The 19,172-nt window shown below is 34.1% G+C and overlaps 1 protein-coding gene across 1 annotated transcript; it reads left to right on the forward strand.

Moving 5' to 3' along the window:
* Positions 1 to 7,170: 7,170 nt before the first annotated feature.
* On the forward strand, positions 7,171 to 9,247 carry LOC123657965. Its single transcript, XM_045593443.1, has 4 exons — positions 7,171 to 7,269; positions 7,914 to 8,032; positions 8,634 to 8,765; positions 9,027 to 9,247. Exons 1-4 carry the CDS (start codon positions 7,171 to 7,173, stop codon positions 9,220 to 9,222), a joined length of 546 nt encoding a protein of 181 aa, XP_045449399.1. The 3' UTR covers positions 9,223 to 9,247.
* Positions 9,248 to 19,172: the final 9,925 nt, after the last annotated feature.

Here is a 19,172-nt window from a genome sequence, read left to right on the forward strand (position 1 = left end):
ATTGTAGGTTTACCTAAATTTCATTAAAATTTAATAAATAAATAAGATGCTAACATCCTGATAGATAACGATAAATAAAAGCCTTGTATTATAGAATTCCTTTAAAAAATTAAAATATGTTTAATGTATAATACAAAAATTGATTATTTTCATTCTTATTACAAATTCGACGACAATTAGAAACCACAGACAATAATAACTTTATTGTAATTTTTGGAAACGTTTGCTCCACCCAAATAGTATCGTAATATTATCCAATTAAAGTACATTAGATGGAGGATACATTGAATGAAATTTAGTGATCATCAAAAGCAAACATTTATGTCATTACGGACTGCTAAGTCAATAAAAAATCCACGGTCATCATCAAAGGCCCCGTTTAACTAAATACGGTTGATTTCCATAAATCGAAGCGCGAACTAAGTGTGGGTTAAATGACGGTTAACCCTTTGGAAATGGCCCAGGTCGACATATCACTTATTTAAGTTCGTATAAAAAAAGTAATTCTTTTCTTATTTATATACGAGTAAAAAATGCAAATAAAATGTTAGCGTTGATGACTTTTTAAATTGACGAATTTTGGAAAAATAACTACGAAATATAACTGTCTCTCTTTCTATCTTCACTAACTTATATCTCCCTCTTAACTTCCGTTCATCTCACTCAATCTCACTTTTAGTAACGCTCTTGTCACGCATTCATCAGCTTACTATTTAAGTCGAGCGTGCGTTAAGAAGTTTACTTCAAAAATAAAATCTACTTGTTACTTATACACAATAAAATTAATTAGTTCCTATAAAATATTAAAACGAAAATACTAGTACCTATATACAAATAAAAAATCCAAAAATTCACATAATCACATTATATTACCTAATATCTTGTATTAAAAAACATCAAAACGCATTTTTCAAAATTCAACAGATTAGTCTAATGATGAAGTCATTTCGGGGCAAAAATTCCTTGTTTGTTTAGCATTTAATATTATAATGGGGTCTAAACGATACCGCTGTCGAATGAAGGGTTGACTTTGAATTTATAAAGCCATATGTGAGATTATTTTTTATCCTCCGGTCAAATATTTGTCTGTGATGATAGGACGTGGTGCTGTCCGTTTAGTGATGGTGCTACTTGTGATGTTAATTCGATTTGGAACTTTACATTAACGGTGTATATTTATTTAAAAGGAAGCTTAAAGTAACTTAACTTTTGACAAGATTATACAATTACTTAGTCAACTATAATAATTCTATGAATAATTTTTTGATAATTGTTATAAAATCATCCATGTATAGTGATTATTTCATATGATACAAATAGCATTCAGCAGAGTTAGTCTACAGTTTTTGTAAATATTAAAAAGTCTAGTTAGAATTATAACCTACAACTTTGTTTTAAACTAGGTCGTCAAACAAGCGTACGGCTCACCTAATGGTAAGATATTTGCGTAGCGAGCTTACAACACCACAAGCATCGCAAGCGCGTTGCCGATCCAACCCCTCAAAAGCTCTGGTCACCATACTCACCACAGGAACACAACACTGATTGAAAGCAGTATATATGTGTAAAAGCAGTGTATATAACTAAATATAGTTGTGATCTTCCGTAAATCTTCCGGCCAGGGCTGCTCCAGATTTTGACCAGGATATTTCCTGATGTACCTACCTCAGTTAAAGTATTGACTATGTAAACTATAAAGTAATTTATTAAGTGAACGTATAATGCTACTCCCTCTCTTCTAAAAATAAGTTTTTTAACACACTTTTATACGAATTATATAAAGATCAGGCATTGACAGATTATTGTCAACCGTATTTTAATCAGCCACAATACAGCGACAGATAAATTATACACAGACTCAGTATACAGAGATACATTTTCTTTTAAAGTTCACTCTGTTTCTGCAACGTGTAGTAAGCAAAGTTCGGTTCGACTATTCATAAAAAAAATCACTTCCAAATCCACTTGTGCAACACAATTTGTATTTCACAGTTTTACAACTTTCAAAAGAATTGATCGAATTCCTTACTCTCGTAGACGTTTTTATACGTAACGAAAGTGTATTTTTTTTAATCAATCACTTTTGATTTCGAGTGACCAGAGTCACGGAACGCCGCGGGACGCCGCTACCGACGAGATGTGGAGAATTGGCGAGTTTTTGTGAATTTTGGCACGTTGATAGATATAGGTCAGGATCAGAATAGTTTTGCGATTGACTGTGAATTGGTTTGTTTTTTATTTTGTTTCTTCATTTAAAGGAATGATAAATTATTATTGAATGTCATTAAAAATTTATTAATTTTAAGGAGCTTTTATTAAAAATATTAAATTAAAAAATAAAGTTTTAACACGTAAACTGTTTTTAAATGAGGTAGACTGGGGAAGTATCTCGACTTTACACAAGATCACAGCTAAATAATACTACTTTCAAGCAGTGTTGTGTTCCCGTGGTGAGTAAGGTGAACAGAGCTCCTAGGGGGTTTAGGGGTAGGGTCGGCAATGTGGTTTCGACGCTTATGGTGCTGCAAGCGTCAATAAGCTACGGTAATCGCTTACCATCAGGTAAGCCGTACACTTGTTTGCAAACATAGTTGTATTAAAAGAAAACACGTTTACAAGACAGTACAACGTCCGTCGTGTTAGCTAGTCTTTACGTCCTTAAATTACAAAATATTCTTTAATTGTATCGTGTTAATACATAGTTGCCTACCTTACGCTTCATCCTGTAATATCCCTCTACTGGACATAGGCCTCTTTCCCCGTGTAGGAGAAGGATCAGAGCTTAATCCACCACGCTTTCAACTATGCAGCTTGGCGGATATATTCCCTACTATGAGTAAAGATCGCTATCAGGTGTACTTGATAACAACCGGGACCGACGGTTTAACGTGCTCTCCGAGGCACGGTAGGGAGACCCACAAGGACCGCACAAACACCCAGACCACGGCAAACACCTGTATGGCCAATACAAATGTTTTTCATGTGCGGGGATCAAACCCGCAACCGCCATTTGCGATTGCCTACCTATTTGCCTACAATTAACTTATTGGGTACTATTTATTCTGATTGGCTTAAAAGTCGCCTGTAAGAGAATACCGATATGGATTAAGAACTCATTTTGTTTCTAAACTTTTTTGTCAATTGCTGAAAAATAAACAGCTTATTATATTAGGTACTAAAAAAAAATATGCCCAAACTATAAGGACACATATGAAGTACGCGTCGCTTGATTACCGGATGTGTCGATTACACGTGTAACTGTCACAATCGTGTATTACGAAGTTAATATTATATTTAACTATAACTACCTTCGCGGAATCGCTTGAGGAAATCGCGTCTTGTTAGTTTATGAGATCACTGGAATTATTGTGCTGAGATTATTATTATATTTATGTGTACATACAAAAAAATTTAACCAAACAATGTGTGAATAAGAGAAATATTGAGGAAAGACAAAAGTCTTTATAAGAGATTTGGAAATCACAAAATGATTTTTAGGCAGTGTCGTCTGCCTGTTTTTCTTTATATATCTATATAGACAGACGAAACATATAACATAAACATAGATATACCGGTACATACCTAAATCTGTTTTTCAGTTCAATTCAGAAAAGCTTAAGGACCAAAATGAATTTATTACAGTAAAAATATTACGTAGACTTGTAAAACTTAGTTCACAGACGAATTCATAATTTGCATAAGTATACATAGATTGCGATGTCTGAAATGCTTGATAAAAATCATTTATAATCAAAGTTAACTAATTAACAAAATTACACACGGTACAATAAAAGAAACAAATTAGACAAAAAAAGGTTCATATCAAACGCCATTAAAAAAAAACTTCACGTTCGCCCGCGAATAAAGAAACGGCGGGACGTCCGCGTTCCAAATACAAATTGTATTCGAACAATGACGTCCAACGGTTCGCGCCTTTTTACACAGACCACACGAAATGACATAGAGAATAGAAATAAAAAAAAAGTAACTTTTGTCGTTGCTTCTGCCGCTGCGGGCTACCGAATTAACAAATTAATTGTATTAACATTATTGTGTATTGATAATTTAATTAAATTGATCGGTCAAGTGTGGCGGTGATGGATTATGTTTTTGTAAGGACAGAGAAAAATATAAACACGTGTAGTTACAGAACTAATATTAAATCGACATACCGTTTGATTTGATTCCAATGTTGGAATGTTTTTACAAAGTAGTCATTAAATCAAATAACAAATCGTCGGCTTATTGCAAGAAGTCATTATGTGACAAATTCATTATTCGGAGATAAACGGTATTTTAGTTCGATTTAATTAGTGGTTATGTTGATTGGCCCATATTATCCTAAAGATAATTAAGGTGACTAAAAATTTAATGTTTTCGAGTAGCCTAATATGTATTTTAATAAAAACAAGTAAAAATACCTAATCCTACAAAGTTATTTATTTTTTAAAAACTCAAAATAAAAGTTAATGACTTCTGACTACTGTAAGTCTGTTCGATATGTGAATTAATTATTTCATAAATTGCAATAAAATAACGAAAATCTAATCACTTGTTGTCAATTATTTATAACAGAAAGTAATTAAATGCAACTAATGAACTTTATCGAACCTAATTCTAAGCTATTTATGCTACACTTGTTTTGATAAAGTTAATTACATGGTAAAAATGAGTTCTGTATTATAATGTATCTTGTTATTTTAATAATTATATATTTAATAAAAATAACTTGTACAGCTTAGTGATTTTTTTGTAAATGCCTGATTTCCAAAGTTGCAGTTATGGATTTAATGGTAAAGCCGTAACGCCTAAAAATTGACTAGATAGAAATTAGTGAGTTTTTGCCTTTTGTAGAATGTGCCAAAAGAAGTCCACTATAGATAAAAACGTATTTAGTGATTTTTTGCAGTTAATGAGTTCTTGCAATAAGCCGACGAAATAGTATGTACTATTTCTAAGTTGTGAATAAATAAGAAGCCTAAGCCTATTCCGTATACATAATATATATATGTACCGTAAAATTCTGCAACTTTGCCAACACTGCTTAACATTGCCTAAATTCAAAACATGTTAAATTATTGTCCTTGAGAATTGTTTTTAATGTCTATAGTATTACTAAAAGCAAAACGGCAATGCATATGGCAAAACTAAAATCAAACTACATGCGAAAATATAAAAATAAACTGTCAGTGTCACTTCCAATGTTAGTCACGATACGCGCGTTTTTACCGGCTCGAGCAGAAATTTCATTTTGTAAATATTCAAGCCTTATTTACTAAAGTATTATGATGTATAGAAAAGATAATACTATGTTCTTTTATATATTTTTTACTATTTTTTTTCTGTTTAAAGTAGTATTTTAAACAGGCAAATCTTGGCCGGCAAAGTTGTATTAGTTTTTAGAAAAAATCAACATAACATTGCCTTGGGATAGGGCTGCTACTTTTCCGGCGTGCGCTCATTAAGTGGTGTGGGCTATTCTCTAGACGATCGGGCGTCAATTTATTGTGTTGGGGGGGGGGCGGTGTAGGGGGTAGTGGGTTACCCTCTGGTACCGCTTCTACCATACAAAACTCCATGGTTGTGGAGTTATTATGGAGATATTCATGGTTAAAGTTTTGAGATAAAAAGAAGAATTTAGAGCTATTACAATACCTTCGAGCTCCGCGTCTGGCTCCACCATACCTCTGGCGCTGTGGAAAGTGCACTCATACTACGTTCCGTAGCTTTCATATGTTACAACAGTTAACAAGAGTATGTAAAAACGATCTCGACTGCAAGATCAACATACAATACTGACGTTTAACAACTGACATAAGGACGCTTTCAAACAAAATGGCGTCACTTAACGTTTTTCTTAGTACCTACTTAAGATGTTTTCATATGTTAAAGTAAAATACTTTGTTAGTAGGTACCTACCTACAGTAGCAAAAATATTCATCATCATCGTCATTTCAGCCTATCACAGTCCACTGCTGGACACAGGCCTCCACAAGTTCGAGCCAAAAATGGCGTAAACTCATGTGTTTTGCCCATAGTCACCACGCTGGGCAGACGGGTTCGTATCCGCAGGGCTGGCTTTGTCGCACCGAAGACGCTGCTGCCCGTCTTCGGCCTGTGTATTTCAAAACCAGCAATTAGATGGTTATCCCGCCATCGGTCGGCTTTTCAAGTTCCAAGGTGGTAGTGGAACTGTGTTATCCCTTAGTCGCCTCTTACGACACCCACGGGAAGAGAGGAGGTGGCTATATTCTTTACTACCGTAGCCACACAGTAGAGCAAAAATATTACGATGGAAGTATTTTTCTTTTCATTTTAATCTCAATTTATTTAATAAGAATATTTTTTGTTACTTAAAGATTTTTATGCAAAGAAAAGACTGGTTACAATTTAGGTAAGTACCCTATTATGTAAAACAAAAATGTTCTTCATTGTTGATTTTATTTCATACAAAAAATACATTTCGATATGATATTTTATTTTCTTTTATTTACCTATCATGGGCAACCCTACATCATATTCGTTTTTGTATGCAAATTTGGAGAGACCTGCACAACTTTGCCGAACCATATATATAATAATATCGTAAAGTAATTAAAGACTTTGTGAAAAATACCGTGGAAAAAAACTATAATCATAACAAGTATCAAAACTTTTGCTTTGATAGTTATTTATTTTAAAAGATATTTAGATAGGCAATGTTATATGTATCTCAAGTTTGCCTACTTTTTTAAAACTTCGAAATCCGGGCAAAGTTACCATTTACGGTATATTTAAATATATTATAAATGTATAGTAAACAGCAAATTAAGACATACACATTAAGGTGCTAAATTTGGCAACAGACGACTGTGTGTATGTCTAGCATTGTATTTCAAATTTTTTAAATATTTGTAAACTCAAATTAATCGAACCTCTATTACACGCTAAAAATATTTAAAAATAATAAATGTCACCGTCAAGAACTAACTCAAAATTTTACATGCCATTTTGTAAAAGATAAAAATAAATAAAAATGATATAACATTATATTATAACTAGCCACGCCATAAAACTTTGGCGTGTGCTAGTATTTAATAATTAATTTAATAATCAATATAAAACAGACATAATTTACAGCAAAATCACGAAACTAAAATTTTATTGAAAATATTGCAAAATAATGTAAATATGGATGTAGCCAGGGAGTTCATAGAAGGTTCTCTGGAGCCATCGCTTCGTGAGCCTACTTTACAACCGTCAGAAGTACCCGATAGCCAAAAAACGCAGGTAACTATAACAACATACCTGAAAATATACCTAATCATAACTATTTTATTTTATTTGGAACACCAACAGCACATAAGACTTATAAATGAGTACAAATTGTATATTTCGACTAAGGCATTCACAGGTATTCGCATATGGTAATATATTGAAGCTATATTGAAGTAAGTAGTTGTCTAAACTCGCCACATGCCATGATTAAAAAAAAAAAAATCCCAATCGGCTGAAACTCTTCAGAAATTAATATTCATTGTTTCATACATACATACAGAAACACACAAGATTCATGTGTCGTGTAAGGATTTTCTTAGATTTTCCTGAAATCTGTCATCATAAGCAGATTTAGACATACCAAACTCGATTTGCTAGTTTTTAGGTGAAGTGTGAAAAAGATAATTAATTTTTTACGCGTTTACGCGTTGGCGCAGCTGTCATAGCACTGGCTGTTGAGCTGGCGGTCGCCGGTTCGATCCACGACAGACATTTGTATTGGGCATATAAATGTTTGTCGTGATCTGGGCGTTTGTGCTTCTGTATTGTTTACGGATACCCGACACACGAGAAAATCCTACTGAGGGGCGTTGAGTGTGAACCGCTTATATTATTTATTTATTTTTTGTTACTTTAATTTATTGCAATGTTTCTAGGCCAGTCCCTCATCCTCCTACACCCTGGCCAGTGACCAGAGCGTTTTCAGCAGAAATGTGGATCGCTGGATCAGGGGTGGTCTCACCCCCACCGAGAGTACTGGCGTTCAGGGTAACAGGTACTGAGTTATTCAGAAAGTGTATAGTTTTAATTACTTACAGTTTAATATAGAATATTTTACAATTTAAAAACAGTATAAAACGTTTATCGTATAAAACTTTATTATATTTAACAAATAAACTTTGTGTAACAAAATTAATATCAATAACTGTCTGAAATAAATGAAAAATTTAATAGGTAGTTAATTTAATTTAACTGAGGTAGGGCACAGCAGGAATTTCCTGCTCAAAATATGGAGCAGCCCGACTGGGATAGTACCTCGACCTTACAAAAGATCACAGCAAAATAATACTGTTTTCAAGCAGTATTGTGTTCCTGTTGGTGAGTAAGGTGATCAGAGCTCCTGGGGGGATTGGGGATTGGGTCGGCAACGCGCTTGCGATGCTTCTGGTGTTGCAGGCGTCTATAAGCTACGGTAATCGCTTACCATCAGGTTATCTCTCTATCTCATATATTCTATCTATGTATGTATATCTATGGTCTATCTCATATATTACAGTCAGGTATGGTCAGGCTTCCATCAGCCGTACGCTTGTTTTCCGACCTAGTGATATAAAAAAAAAAGTTTTAAGTAATGATATTATTGTATTTGTCACAAGGTTGGCGTTTGTTCAACGTTCGACTCTCACGACCACAACTCCAAGTGATAGTCCAGGGATGTGGTACATCCTGGCCTTGATGCTACCATTCCTTAGTGCGAACAATACTCACCGATGGGGATGTTCACCAAGGTAAAAGGTTTTATTTAAGGTAACCAGTTACTTCGCCAAATAACGCCATCTATTATCTTATAGTGTAATATAAACATGAAATAGTTTGACAGCGCCATCTAGTAGAGAGATGTTTATGTGAAGTTAAACAATATTTTTTATACAAATTGAGTCCTTCAAATAGTTTCAACGACTGTTACTAAATGGCGCTGTTAGTTGCCTCTATCAATTGATTTCAAAACCGGCAATAGGTGGCGTTTATTGCATATACTTTTTTTTCAGTACAATATTAAATACAGCAGAATTACTTCTGTCGCATTTGAGAAGAGTAGGCAGCCATGTGAGATGTCACATAAGACGTTTGGCTCAAAATAATATATCCAGGGAACTATTCGCAACTGCCATGGATATCGTTCTTGTGATTTACGCCATAGGTTTTCTCGTACTGTCCATGTATCAAGCTGCGATTATTGGATAACGCATTATTTAATAATTGAAATTGTTTTGTTATTTATTTTATTAATATAAATATGAAGTATATTTTAAGCTGTACATTAAAATATAATATCTAAATCCAGTTTAAATGTGCTGTTTGATTTGTGCTACCCTTAGTGATTTAAAAGGTATACTTATAAAACTATTTACTTGTAAGTACCATGGAACTGTAAGTACTGAGTATCTACGTAAGTAGTAATAAAACAAACATTGACGTCAGCTTTATAATATTTATTTGATGATGTAAAAATATTGTGAAAATCATAAACTATTACATTTTACTGTTTTTGATTTTTTTCTATTATTGTATAAAATAGCATAGCTTAATTTTTTTATACAACTAGGTCAAACAAGCGTACGGCTCACATAATGGTACTGTAGCTTATAGACGTCTGCAACACCAGAAACATCGCAAGCGCGTTGCCTACCCAATCCCCAATTCCCCCAGGAGCTCTGGTCACCGTACTCACCACAGGAACACAACACTGCTTGAAAGCAGTATTATTTAGCTGTGATCTTCTGTGAGGTCAAGGTACTTTCCCGGACGGTCTGCTCTAATCTTTGAGCAGGTTATATGCTGCTGACTGCTGTGCCCCACATCATTATAAAATTTATTACAAATATTTGTTAAAACGCTAGCGCAACAACTTGCCATCTCATCTTAAAGTGACTCTAATATATCTAGGTCTCCTATGTTCGTTAAGATATTTAGATACAGGAAATTACTAAGTGCTTTCTTAAGAATTGAATATGATCATGAAGGTTCATTGTTTGTTCAGGTGCTTTCAACAGTCTTGAATCATAAAAATGTGTGAATATATCCCTTGATTATAATATTATAATTTAAAATACGTATCACATCATATATTTGTACATACCGATATAGTGTAGTTATATGAGTGTCTGTATTATATGTACTACTGGGCGACCAGTGGTCGAAATTCGAACATAATTAATTTAAATTATAATATCGAACATTGTTAAGGTTCTTTTGTCAAAGATTATCCAATATATATAATTGTGTTTGCTCGCAAACGAAAAAAAAACCGACTTCAATTACATTGACGAGTAATACAACGTAGATCGACGAAAAAATAGTCAAGTAACGACGCGTTATCAAAGATTACTCAAAAAGTAGTTATCAGATCTCAATAAAATTTATATGTGACCACATGACAAACATCAGCTTTCGATTAAATTAAAAATTATTAAAATCGGTACACCAGTCAAAAGTTATTGCGGATTTTCAAGAAGTTCCCTCGGTTTCTCTGGGATCTCATCATCAGATCCTGGTTTCCTTATCATGGTACTAAACTAAGGATATCTTATTTCCAACACAAAAAAAATTATCAAAATCGGTACACCCAGTAAAAAGTTATTGCGGATTTTCAAGAATTTCCATCAATTTCTCTGGGATCCCATCATCAGATCCTGGTTTTCTTATCATGGTACTAAACTTAGGATATCTCCTTTCCAACAAAAAAAGAATTATCAAAATCCGTATATCCAGTAGAAAGTTATGCGGTATAATACAACGCAGGTCGACGAAAAAAGCGTCAAGTAAAAACGCATTATTAGATATAGCTCGAAAAGTAGTTGTTAGATCTCAAATAAATTTAAATGGGACCAATTGGCACACACTACCTTTCGATTAAAAGAAAATTTGTCGAAATTGGTCCACCCAGTCAAAAGTTCTGATGTAACATACATAAAAAAAAAAAAAAAAAAAAAAAAAAATACAGTCGAATTGAGAACCTCCTCCTTTTTTGGAAGTCGGTTAAAAATTCTCGTGTCGCGGTGTGTGTAGTTAAACTCCTCCGAAACGGCTCGACCGATTCTCATGAAATTTTGTGTGCATATTGGGTAGGTCTGAGAATTGAACAACATCTATTTTTCATACCCCTAAATATTAAGGGTAGTCTACCCCTAATTTTTTTTTAATTTTTGATAAATTATTTATTCTTTATTTTATTATGATTTGGCGTTAAAAACTACATACAACCCTAAATTTTCGCACTTCTACCAGCAACCCCTATTTTTTAATAGCGTTTAGCGGCAAGACAACGTTTGCAAAGTCAGCTAGTACTTCTATAATAATAAACAAAAGAGTATATAATTATACCGACGCCCCCGGAGAACAAAATCGTTATAAAGAAAAGTAAATTTTACAGGACAAGTAATAAACTGTTTTTCTGTTATACCCGTGTCCTAGACGGGCTATAATACTGTATTATAAATCATTATTTTCATTTTAACGTAACATGTAGCTATAAAAATAAATTAAGTATCACGTATATCTACTTTTAATGTCATTGCCAAAAATGTGTAATACTCTGTAATGAGTAAAAATGTATAAATCTGTAATACTACTTTTTGTATTTAAGTGACGGCACATAAACATCTTATTCCCGTGAAGTTGTACATAATATAATAATAATTTTTAAAAAATATTAGCATTCTGCACTTCTCTATATAAACTTTAAGGGTGCGCATTTTCAGACTCCTCCGTCCGCGCAATTTTTGTAAAAGGAGGTACAAAGTTTTTGCTTCACGTATTAAACAGAAGATATTACTATAATAGATGATTTCAGATATTAGATAGGAGTTTTTCTATCAATTACTAGCTGTACCCTGCGCGCGTTGCTACATTTTTTTTTAATTTTTTTTTTTTGGTCGTTCAAACTCAAAAAACTTTGTGGGCTCATGCACAACACTTTACCGAAGATGATCAAATGACATAATCAAATGCATAGTTTACGATTCTATAAAGATCAATCAAGAACATACAAACAAACATTTATTTTATATATATAGATACCTAGAAAAAGAATTTAAAAGGTCAGCGAAATAATCACTTTCAAACAAAAATACTCATACAAAAACTTTCTTTTGAGTTTCGTAATTATTCGTTTTATATATATAATTTTTTGCTACCCACACACGGAACTATGATATTAAAAAAGTTCCGTAATTATATTTCTAATTGGCTATTAAAATTTTTGCTAGTCAGACTATTTCTATAAACTTCGGATTAAAATACATAAAAAGAATAACCATTTTTGTCAATCAACCGCCGAATGACCAGAGGACCTTTTTCTCGTCGAACGTCTCTTCAAACCGCACTTACTTACAAAGATTCGGCCTATTTATATTCATATTCGGATTAATAAGTCAAAGTGGGGACAAACCGCGCGCGACGGCTATTCTTTTTAACCGACTTCAAAAAGGACGAGATTCCCAATTCGAACTTTTCACTTTGTGTACCGACTGCGATTATTGTTATTTTAATCGAAAGCTTATGCTTGTCATGTAGTCTCTTTTGAATTTGATCGAGATCTGATGACCACTTTTTGAGTTTTTTTAGGAAACAAACAGTACAATAATACAAAGAAAAAAAAATCAGAGTTATCCTTGTTATCGCGTATTTACTTGACTATTTTTCGTGTTGTATTTATTGTTTGTCGATGTAATTAAAGTTTTTTTTTTGCGTTTGCAAGGAAACACGATTTTCTAACAATAAGTCCAAGCTTGTGTTTCAGAATGACTTTATCTAATCCCACTTAATACCTAACGGTCAACTAAAGATTATGATGTAAGTGCTTATTAATCGCGCTCTAGCTCTGTACCGTTTTATTATGTTATCATTTTATGTAAATTATAATTTTACGGAATAAACAATGTAATCAATCAATAACAATTATGTGTTTTACTAAAAGTTATGTTTATTTGTCTGTTTTTGTTACGTTAAATAATCGTTCCTCGCTGATTTACATGCGTAGAAAGTTGGAAATGTAATCATTGAAGTAGAGTAAAATAGAAAATCAGTAGCAGCCCAATTGGGGTAGTACCTCGACCTTATAGAAGATCACAGCTAAATAATACTATTTTCAAGTAGTATCCGTGTTTCTGTGGTAAGGTGACCAGAGCTCCTGGGGTCAGGATTGGACGTAGGATCAGCAACGCGCTTGCTATGCTTTTGGTGTTTCAGGCATCTATAAGCAAAGGTAATCGCTACCATCAGGTGAGCCGTACGCTTGTTTGCCGACCTAATTGTATAAAAAGAATTATACTATGTGTGCTGTGTGGTTAAGGCATCAAAGAATATAGCCACCCCCTCTCTTCCCATGGGTGTCGTAAGAGGCGACTAAGGTACCCCTTACACACAGTTCCACTACTACCTTGGAACTTAAAAGGCCAACCGATGGTGGGATAACCATCCACCTGCTGGCTTTGAAATACACAAGCCGAAGACAGACAGCCCTGCGGTCACCAACCCGCCTGCCCAGCGTGGTGACTGTTATATATGTGATTAGGATTTCTTTATATTATCTGTGGCAATAGTTTGTCGTCTGTGCTAAAGTTCCTTATTGTGTCAAATCAGTCTTAAAATAAACGTTACACCGTGTACTCGTTGTTTGATTTACCAGTGACTATGGGCAAAACATATGAATTCATGCCATTTTTGGCGTGAACTTATGGAGGCCTATGTCCAGCAGTGGACTGCGAAAGGCTGCTGTGATGATGATGATACTATGTATGAGAAGTGGAGACATTATTCAATAAAAAAAAATTGTAGTTAAATCGTAAAAAAAAAACCGTATACAAAACTAAGTCTAAAAGCTTTTACATAATAATAACATCAGCGCTAATTGAATAATAATACAGACGAGATATATACTACATAAAACTGTTGTTTATATAATTGGGACATAATAATTATGTTATAATTTATGCATCAGAAAACCGATTAAACCTTGAGACGCAGTAACCGTTTACATAGATTTGAAATATGGAACATATTAATAATGAATTATATGTAAAACTAGCTTCTACTCGCGACTTCGTCCGCGTGAAATAGGAACAATTCTGTCATACATGATTTTTGCAAATGATTTACTTTTACGCAAGGCACGCAGCGGAAGCTCTTATAAGGAAAAAAACGATTTTGAAACATTCTTCATTGGTGCTCCGCTCCTATTGGCCTTAGCTTTATAGTATATAGCATATAGGCTTCATCGATAAATTGATGTATGATCTACAATCGATACCGAAGCCAAAAAATATAGTTTTTTGAATTTTTGTCTGTTTGTCTGTTTGTCTGTATGTATGTCCGGGATAAACTCAAAAAGTACTATATGGATTTACTTCAAATTTGGCACGAATATTATTAAGAAGTCGGGTCAACATATAGGCTACATATTATCACGCTATCACCTACGGAGAACCTTTATTTTTTCAACGCATTCTGTATCAACGTGTAGGTGTAATCGTATGTATTTTTTTGTTGTAGGTATAGCGTTCACGAAAACGACGTCGCGGGCAGCAGCTAGTAAAAAATAACTGTTAACTTTATTTAATTATTGCAGGCACTACAGAAAGAAAATTACTGTAAAAGTAATTCTGTGAAATTTTTATAAATCAGACGTTGAATTAAAAATGAGTAAAAATTTTCTTATAAATTTGATATACCTACTGATAATGAGTTATATATCACATGACATGCATGCGAGTTTTCCTGATGAATAATCACTTATTCAGGCCAGTTTCAGTGACTAATACAGCCTTCAGCCTGAAAGAATGTGGCGACGATCGATCAAGGCGCTCGCATCTGTTACATATCTCGTTGGAATAATAGCGGAAGAGGCCAAGTTCAGAACAATGGAATTAGAATAACTTGTAATATATTATGTAGGTAATATAATACAAAATTATATTAGCGCTATTTATTACTAGTATGTGTATAAATCTTTTGAGTAATATTGAAATTCGTTTACAGTACCTGTAAATGATACGTTCTTGTGTGCGTGTGTATGTCACTGAACTCCTCCTAGACGGCTGGACCGATTTTGATGAAATTTTTTATGTGAGTTCAAGGGGATTCGAGGATGGTTTAGATTCACAATTTGGTCCACTGGACAATGTTTATTTAACTAATTTTTTATTTATAAGTAGTTGTTAATTTTGGAATGTTTTACATTGAATCCGGTAGACTGCGCTACCATCGCAGCATCAAATATTAAATAATCTATTTTAATTTTAGTTTGTCCCGATAGTTAGTGCTGCGATCAAATTGAGAAAAATATTTGAAATTTTGTGAATATAAAATACGTGAAATACGTGAAGCAAAAATTTTGTACCCCTTTTTACGAAAATTGCGCGGACGGAGGAGTATGAAATCTCGCACACTTATAGTTTATATAGAGAAGGAGTGCAGAATGTTAATATTTTTTTTAAAATAATTTAAATTAAAAAAAATTTACACAAACTACCATGTATTTGACACATACACGCATATAGACTCTTTTGTTTATTATTATAGAAGTATAGTCTTTGACAACAGCACCTTAATAATGTTCAAACTTATAATTTAATTACGGTTGAATTTCGACCATTGGACGATCACTGTGTGTTGTGTTCGTCTGTTCCAGAAACACGCAAAATCGTTCATCGTCGATAAACTACAGGCAACTTACATGTGTGTTTAAAAGTAACACAAGTAATAATACTTGCACACGATTTTATTGATTGATTGAATTTAAGACGTCCAACTGGTGAGCAAAAATTGAATGTACAATGTAAATTTCAAATTTATACAGTCTAGTAAGTATGACAAAGTATTTAGGCTATTTATGACGAATGAGATACATATCTAGCTTTCAATATATTTATCATTTGCAGCATATTGTCTAACTCTGTTCAGGATATGTTAACTATCATCGAACATAGTATTCACACACCCGAGCGCTCAGACAATAAAATACGAGATGTTTGCATTTTATGTATTTTGAGGTCGTCAAACAGTACATAATGTCGTGTTGGAGTTATTATAGCATGCACTGTTCAAATAAATAGATGTTGCATCATGTAATAAATAATTTTACATTGTCAGTTACATGGAGTAATTGTTTGACGAGTTCCATTATACACCGGCATTTGGATTTAACGATGATTTATAGCACAAAATACACTTAAAATAATGACAATAATTTTCCTTTATTATAAAGTATGTACAGAGTTAAGATGGACTGAAAGGTCGATAAAGCAGTTTTGATTCTCCTGGGTGTTGCAAGCGTCCGTAGTCTATGATAACTGCTTACCTTTGCTGCTTACTATCAAACGCTTTTTGCCTACTTTGTGGATGAAAACTAACGCAACCTTCTTATCAGTACATAGTATAAAACAAAGTCGCTTCCCGCCGTCTGCTTAGATCTTTAAAAAAAATACAGTCAAATTGAGAACCTCCTCCTTTTTTGGAAGTCGGCTAAAAACTAAGAAACTGATTTTGATGCGGCTTTCTTTAATAAATAGAGTGATTCCAGATGAAGGTTTATATGTATAACACACGCATAATATAGTAGAGGAACTCTGATAGTATTTGCAACCGTGCGAAGCCGGGGTGGCTTGCTTGTATTATATATTTCGCATAATTTATTTATAAAGTTACGTAAGTAATCAAAACAAAACGCTATCTAAAATTGTAAAGACATCGTTCTGGTGTAATTGTGCGTGTACTGTGTGGACCGCTCACACACCGGCGATTGTAGGTTCAATTCCCGCTCGGGATGGCTATTTATATTTGTACAAATGTTTGTTTCTGGTCTGGCTGTCTGTCTTTGTGAGTTTCCCCAACGTGCCTTGTAGAGCATGTTAAGCAGTCGATTCCGGTTAACATTTTTTTTTTATATCACTAGGTCAGCACAAGCGTACGGCTCACCTGATGGTAAGAGATTACCGTACCTTATAGACGCCTGCAACACCAGAAGCATCGCAAGCGCGTTGCCGACCCAATTCCCAATTCCCCCAGGAGCTCTGGTCACCTTACTCACCAACAGGAACAGAATACTGCTTGAAAACAATATTAAAGGCACTCGATAGCGATTGTTACTCATAGAAGGAAATATATCCGCCAACCCGCAATGAAGCAGCGTAGTGAAAATAGCTCCGACCCTTCTAAACGGAGAAAGAGACCTTTGCCCAGCAGTGAGATATTACAGGCTGAATTGTAATCGTCTAAAGTTGTTTAAAAAAACGAGTGTGCTTTAGACCACACGACTGAAGTAAAACTTCCTTAGCAGTAGATCTGCACTGTGTCTTAGATTCACGAAACGTAACTGGCTGTGAGAGAAAGAGAGAAAGAAAATGTGTGCTCGCACCTCTCTCTTGCTCCTCTCCGTTTGCCTCGCCCGATCACACTTTTCGTAACGCTCTCGTCACGCATTCACCAGCTTACTCCCCAAGTCAAGCGTACGTAAAGAAGTTTTACTTCAAAAATTTATTTTTAGGAATTATCGACTAACGGATATTAATAAGGAAAACATGACTAAATCGTTACTTTCGAATCAACATTAAAATATTCGAGTTTGTTTTGAAACGTTCTGATCAACAAGCACCGCCCACAGCTCCGCTCGGGGAAGGTTTCTGCCAAATCGTGACAAGAAATTGCACGTTCCGACACGTTCCTCGAACAAACAATCTTACATTGATGATGAGCTGTACTTTATTTCTAATCCGCAATTTTGTATCGGTCTCATGTTGTTATGCTACTTGACTATTTAATAACAATACCCATACAAACTACAGTTACTCTCGTTTGCGATTATATATGTTGATTTTCATTACCTCATCCAAGCAAACCAAAGTGAATTGTGGGATAAAAAAATGCCCAAGTATCCTACCTTGCAGTATGAACTCAAATCAGGCTAAAATTCATTCACAGTACTTAGTTTCGAAAAAAAAGTACAATCTTTAATTTCTTTTAAAAATGATTTTAGACAACTAATTGCATCCATATAAGATTTATACTTAGGTAAACATATTTATGTTTATTCTGGATAAATATAGATATTAATAATACGAAAATTCGTTACTTATATTCTAAGATCCGAACTTGACATGAACTTCACCCATCTGCTTAATGGATAAAAATTATTTTGCTATCTACTTTATGTTTATGGAGTGGAGACCGCGTCTTGGCAAACGCAGAGTGAGACGTCCTCCGGCCCATTGGACCGACGATCTACGTAAGATTGCCGGTGTACGCTGGATGAGGATTGCGGAAAACCGGGTTGGCTGGCGCGAACTATGGAAGGCCTATGTCAGTGCAATAGGCTGAACTTACTGACTGACTACTTTGTGTTAAAGATAAATTGCGAAATCTTTAGCTGGAAAATTCCTGGCCAGACTATATTATATTCGCCAAGCACCATTCAAACCAGATTTGAGCAGGCAAATTCTATGTTATCGTATTCGCAATGAAACTGCGCTCATTTTGATGTAAGATTTATTTATTAAAGATGTGGGTGAAAGTAAGTAGTACCAATATATATAATATACCTGTTCATACCTGCCAATCCTGTGTAGTTATGCCAGGAAAATAATAAATAACCAAAAGGTTGCATTTTCTACAAACTTCATACTATCAGCAGGTACTAAATTTGTCATTTAAACTCGTATATGCATCTATACAAATAAATAAAATAGGAGTGTCTGTTTGTAATACTAAAATAACCGCTTTTTACTAAATACATATGGATGTATACACGATACATATACCAAAATAACATTTTTTATAATTTTTGTCTGTCTGTCTGTCTGTTTGTTCCGGCTAATCTCTGAAACGGCTAGACCGATTTCCACGGGACATTCACTGGCAGATTACCTAGCTGATGTAATAAGGAGTAACTTAGGCTACGATTATTTTAGAATTATTTATTTAGAATTATTTTGAATCTCTACGAACTGAACAATAACTTTTCGGACGAAGTCGCGGACACTGCTAGTATACTAAAATAAATATAAAACGATTTTCATCCATTATCGGATCTCCTACTCAGTCTGTAAAGGCGATCATCAAGAAAACAAAGTGGTAAGCTTTCCAGGTGAAGACAACGCAGGTATATCTATTTTTAAAATACTGTATTGTATTTAGTACAT

This window comes from Melitaea cinxia, chromosome 11, assembly GCF_905220565.1.
Source record: "Melitaea cinxia chromosome 11, ilMelCinx1.1, whole genome shotgun sequence".
Classification (NCBI taxonomy): Eukaryota; Metazoa; Arthropoda; class Insecta; order Lepidoptera; family Nymphalidae; genus Melitaea; species Melitaea cinxia.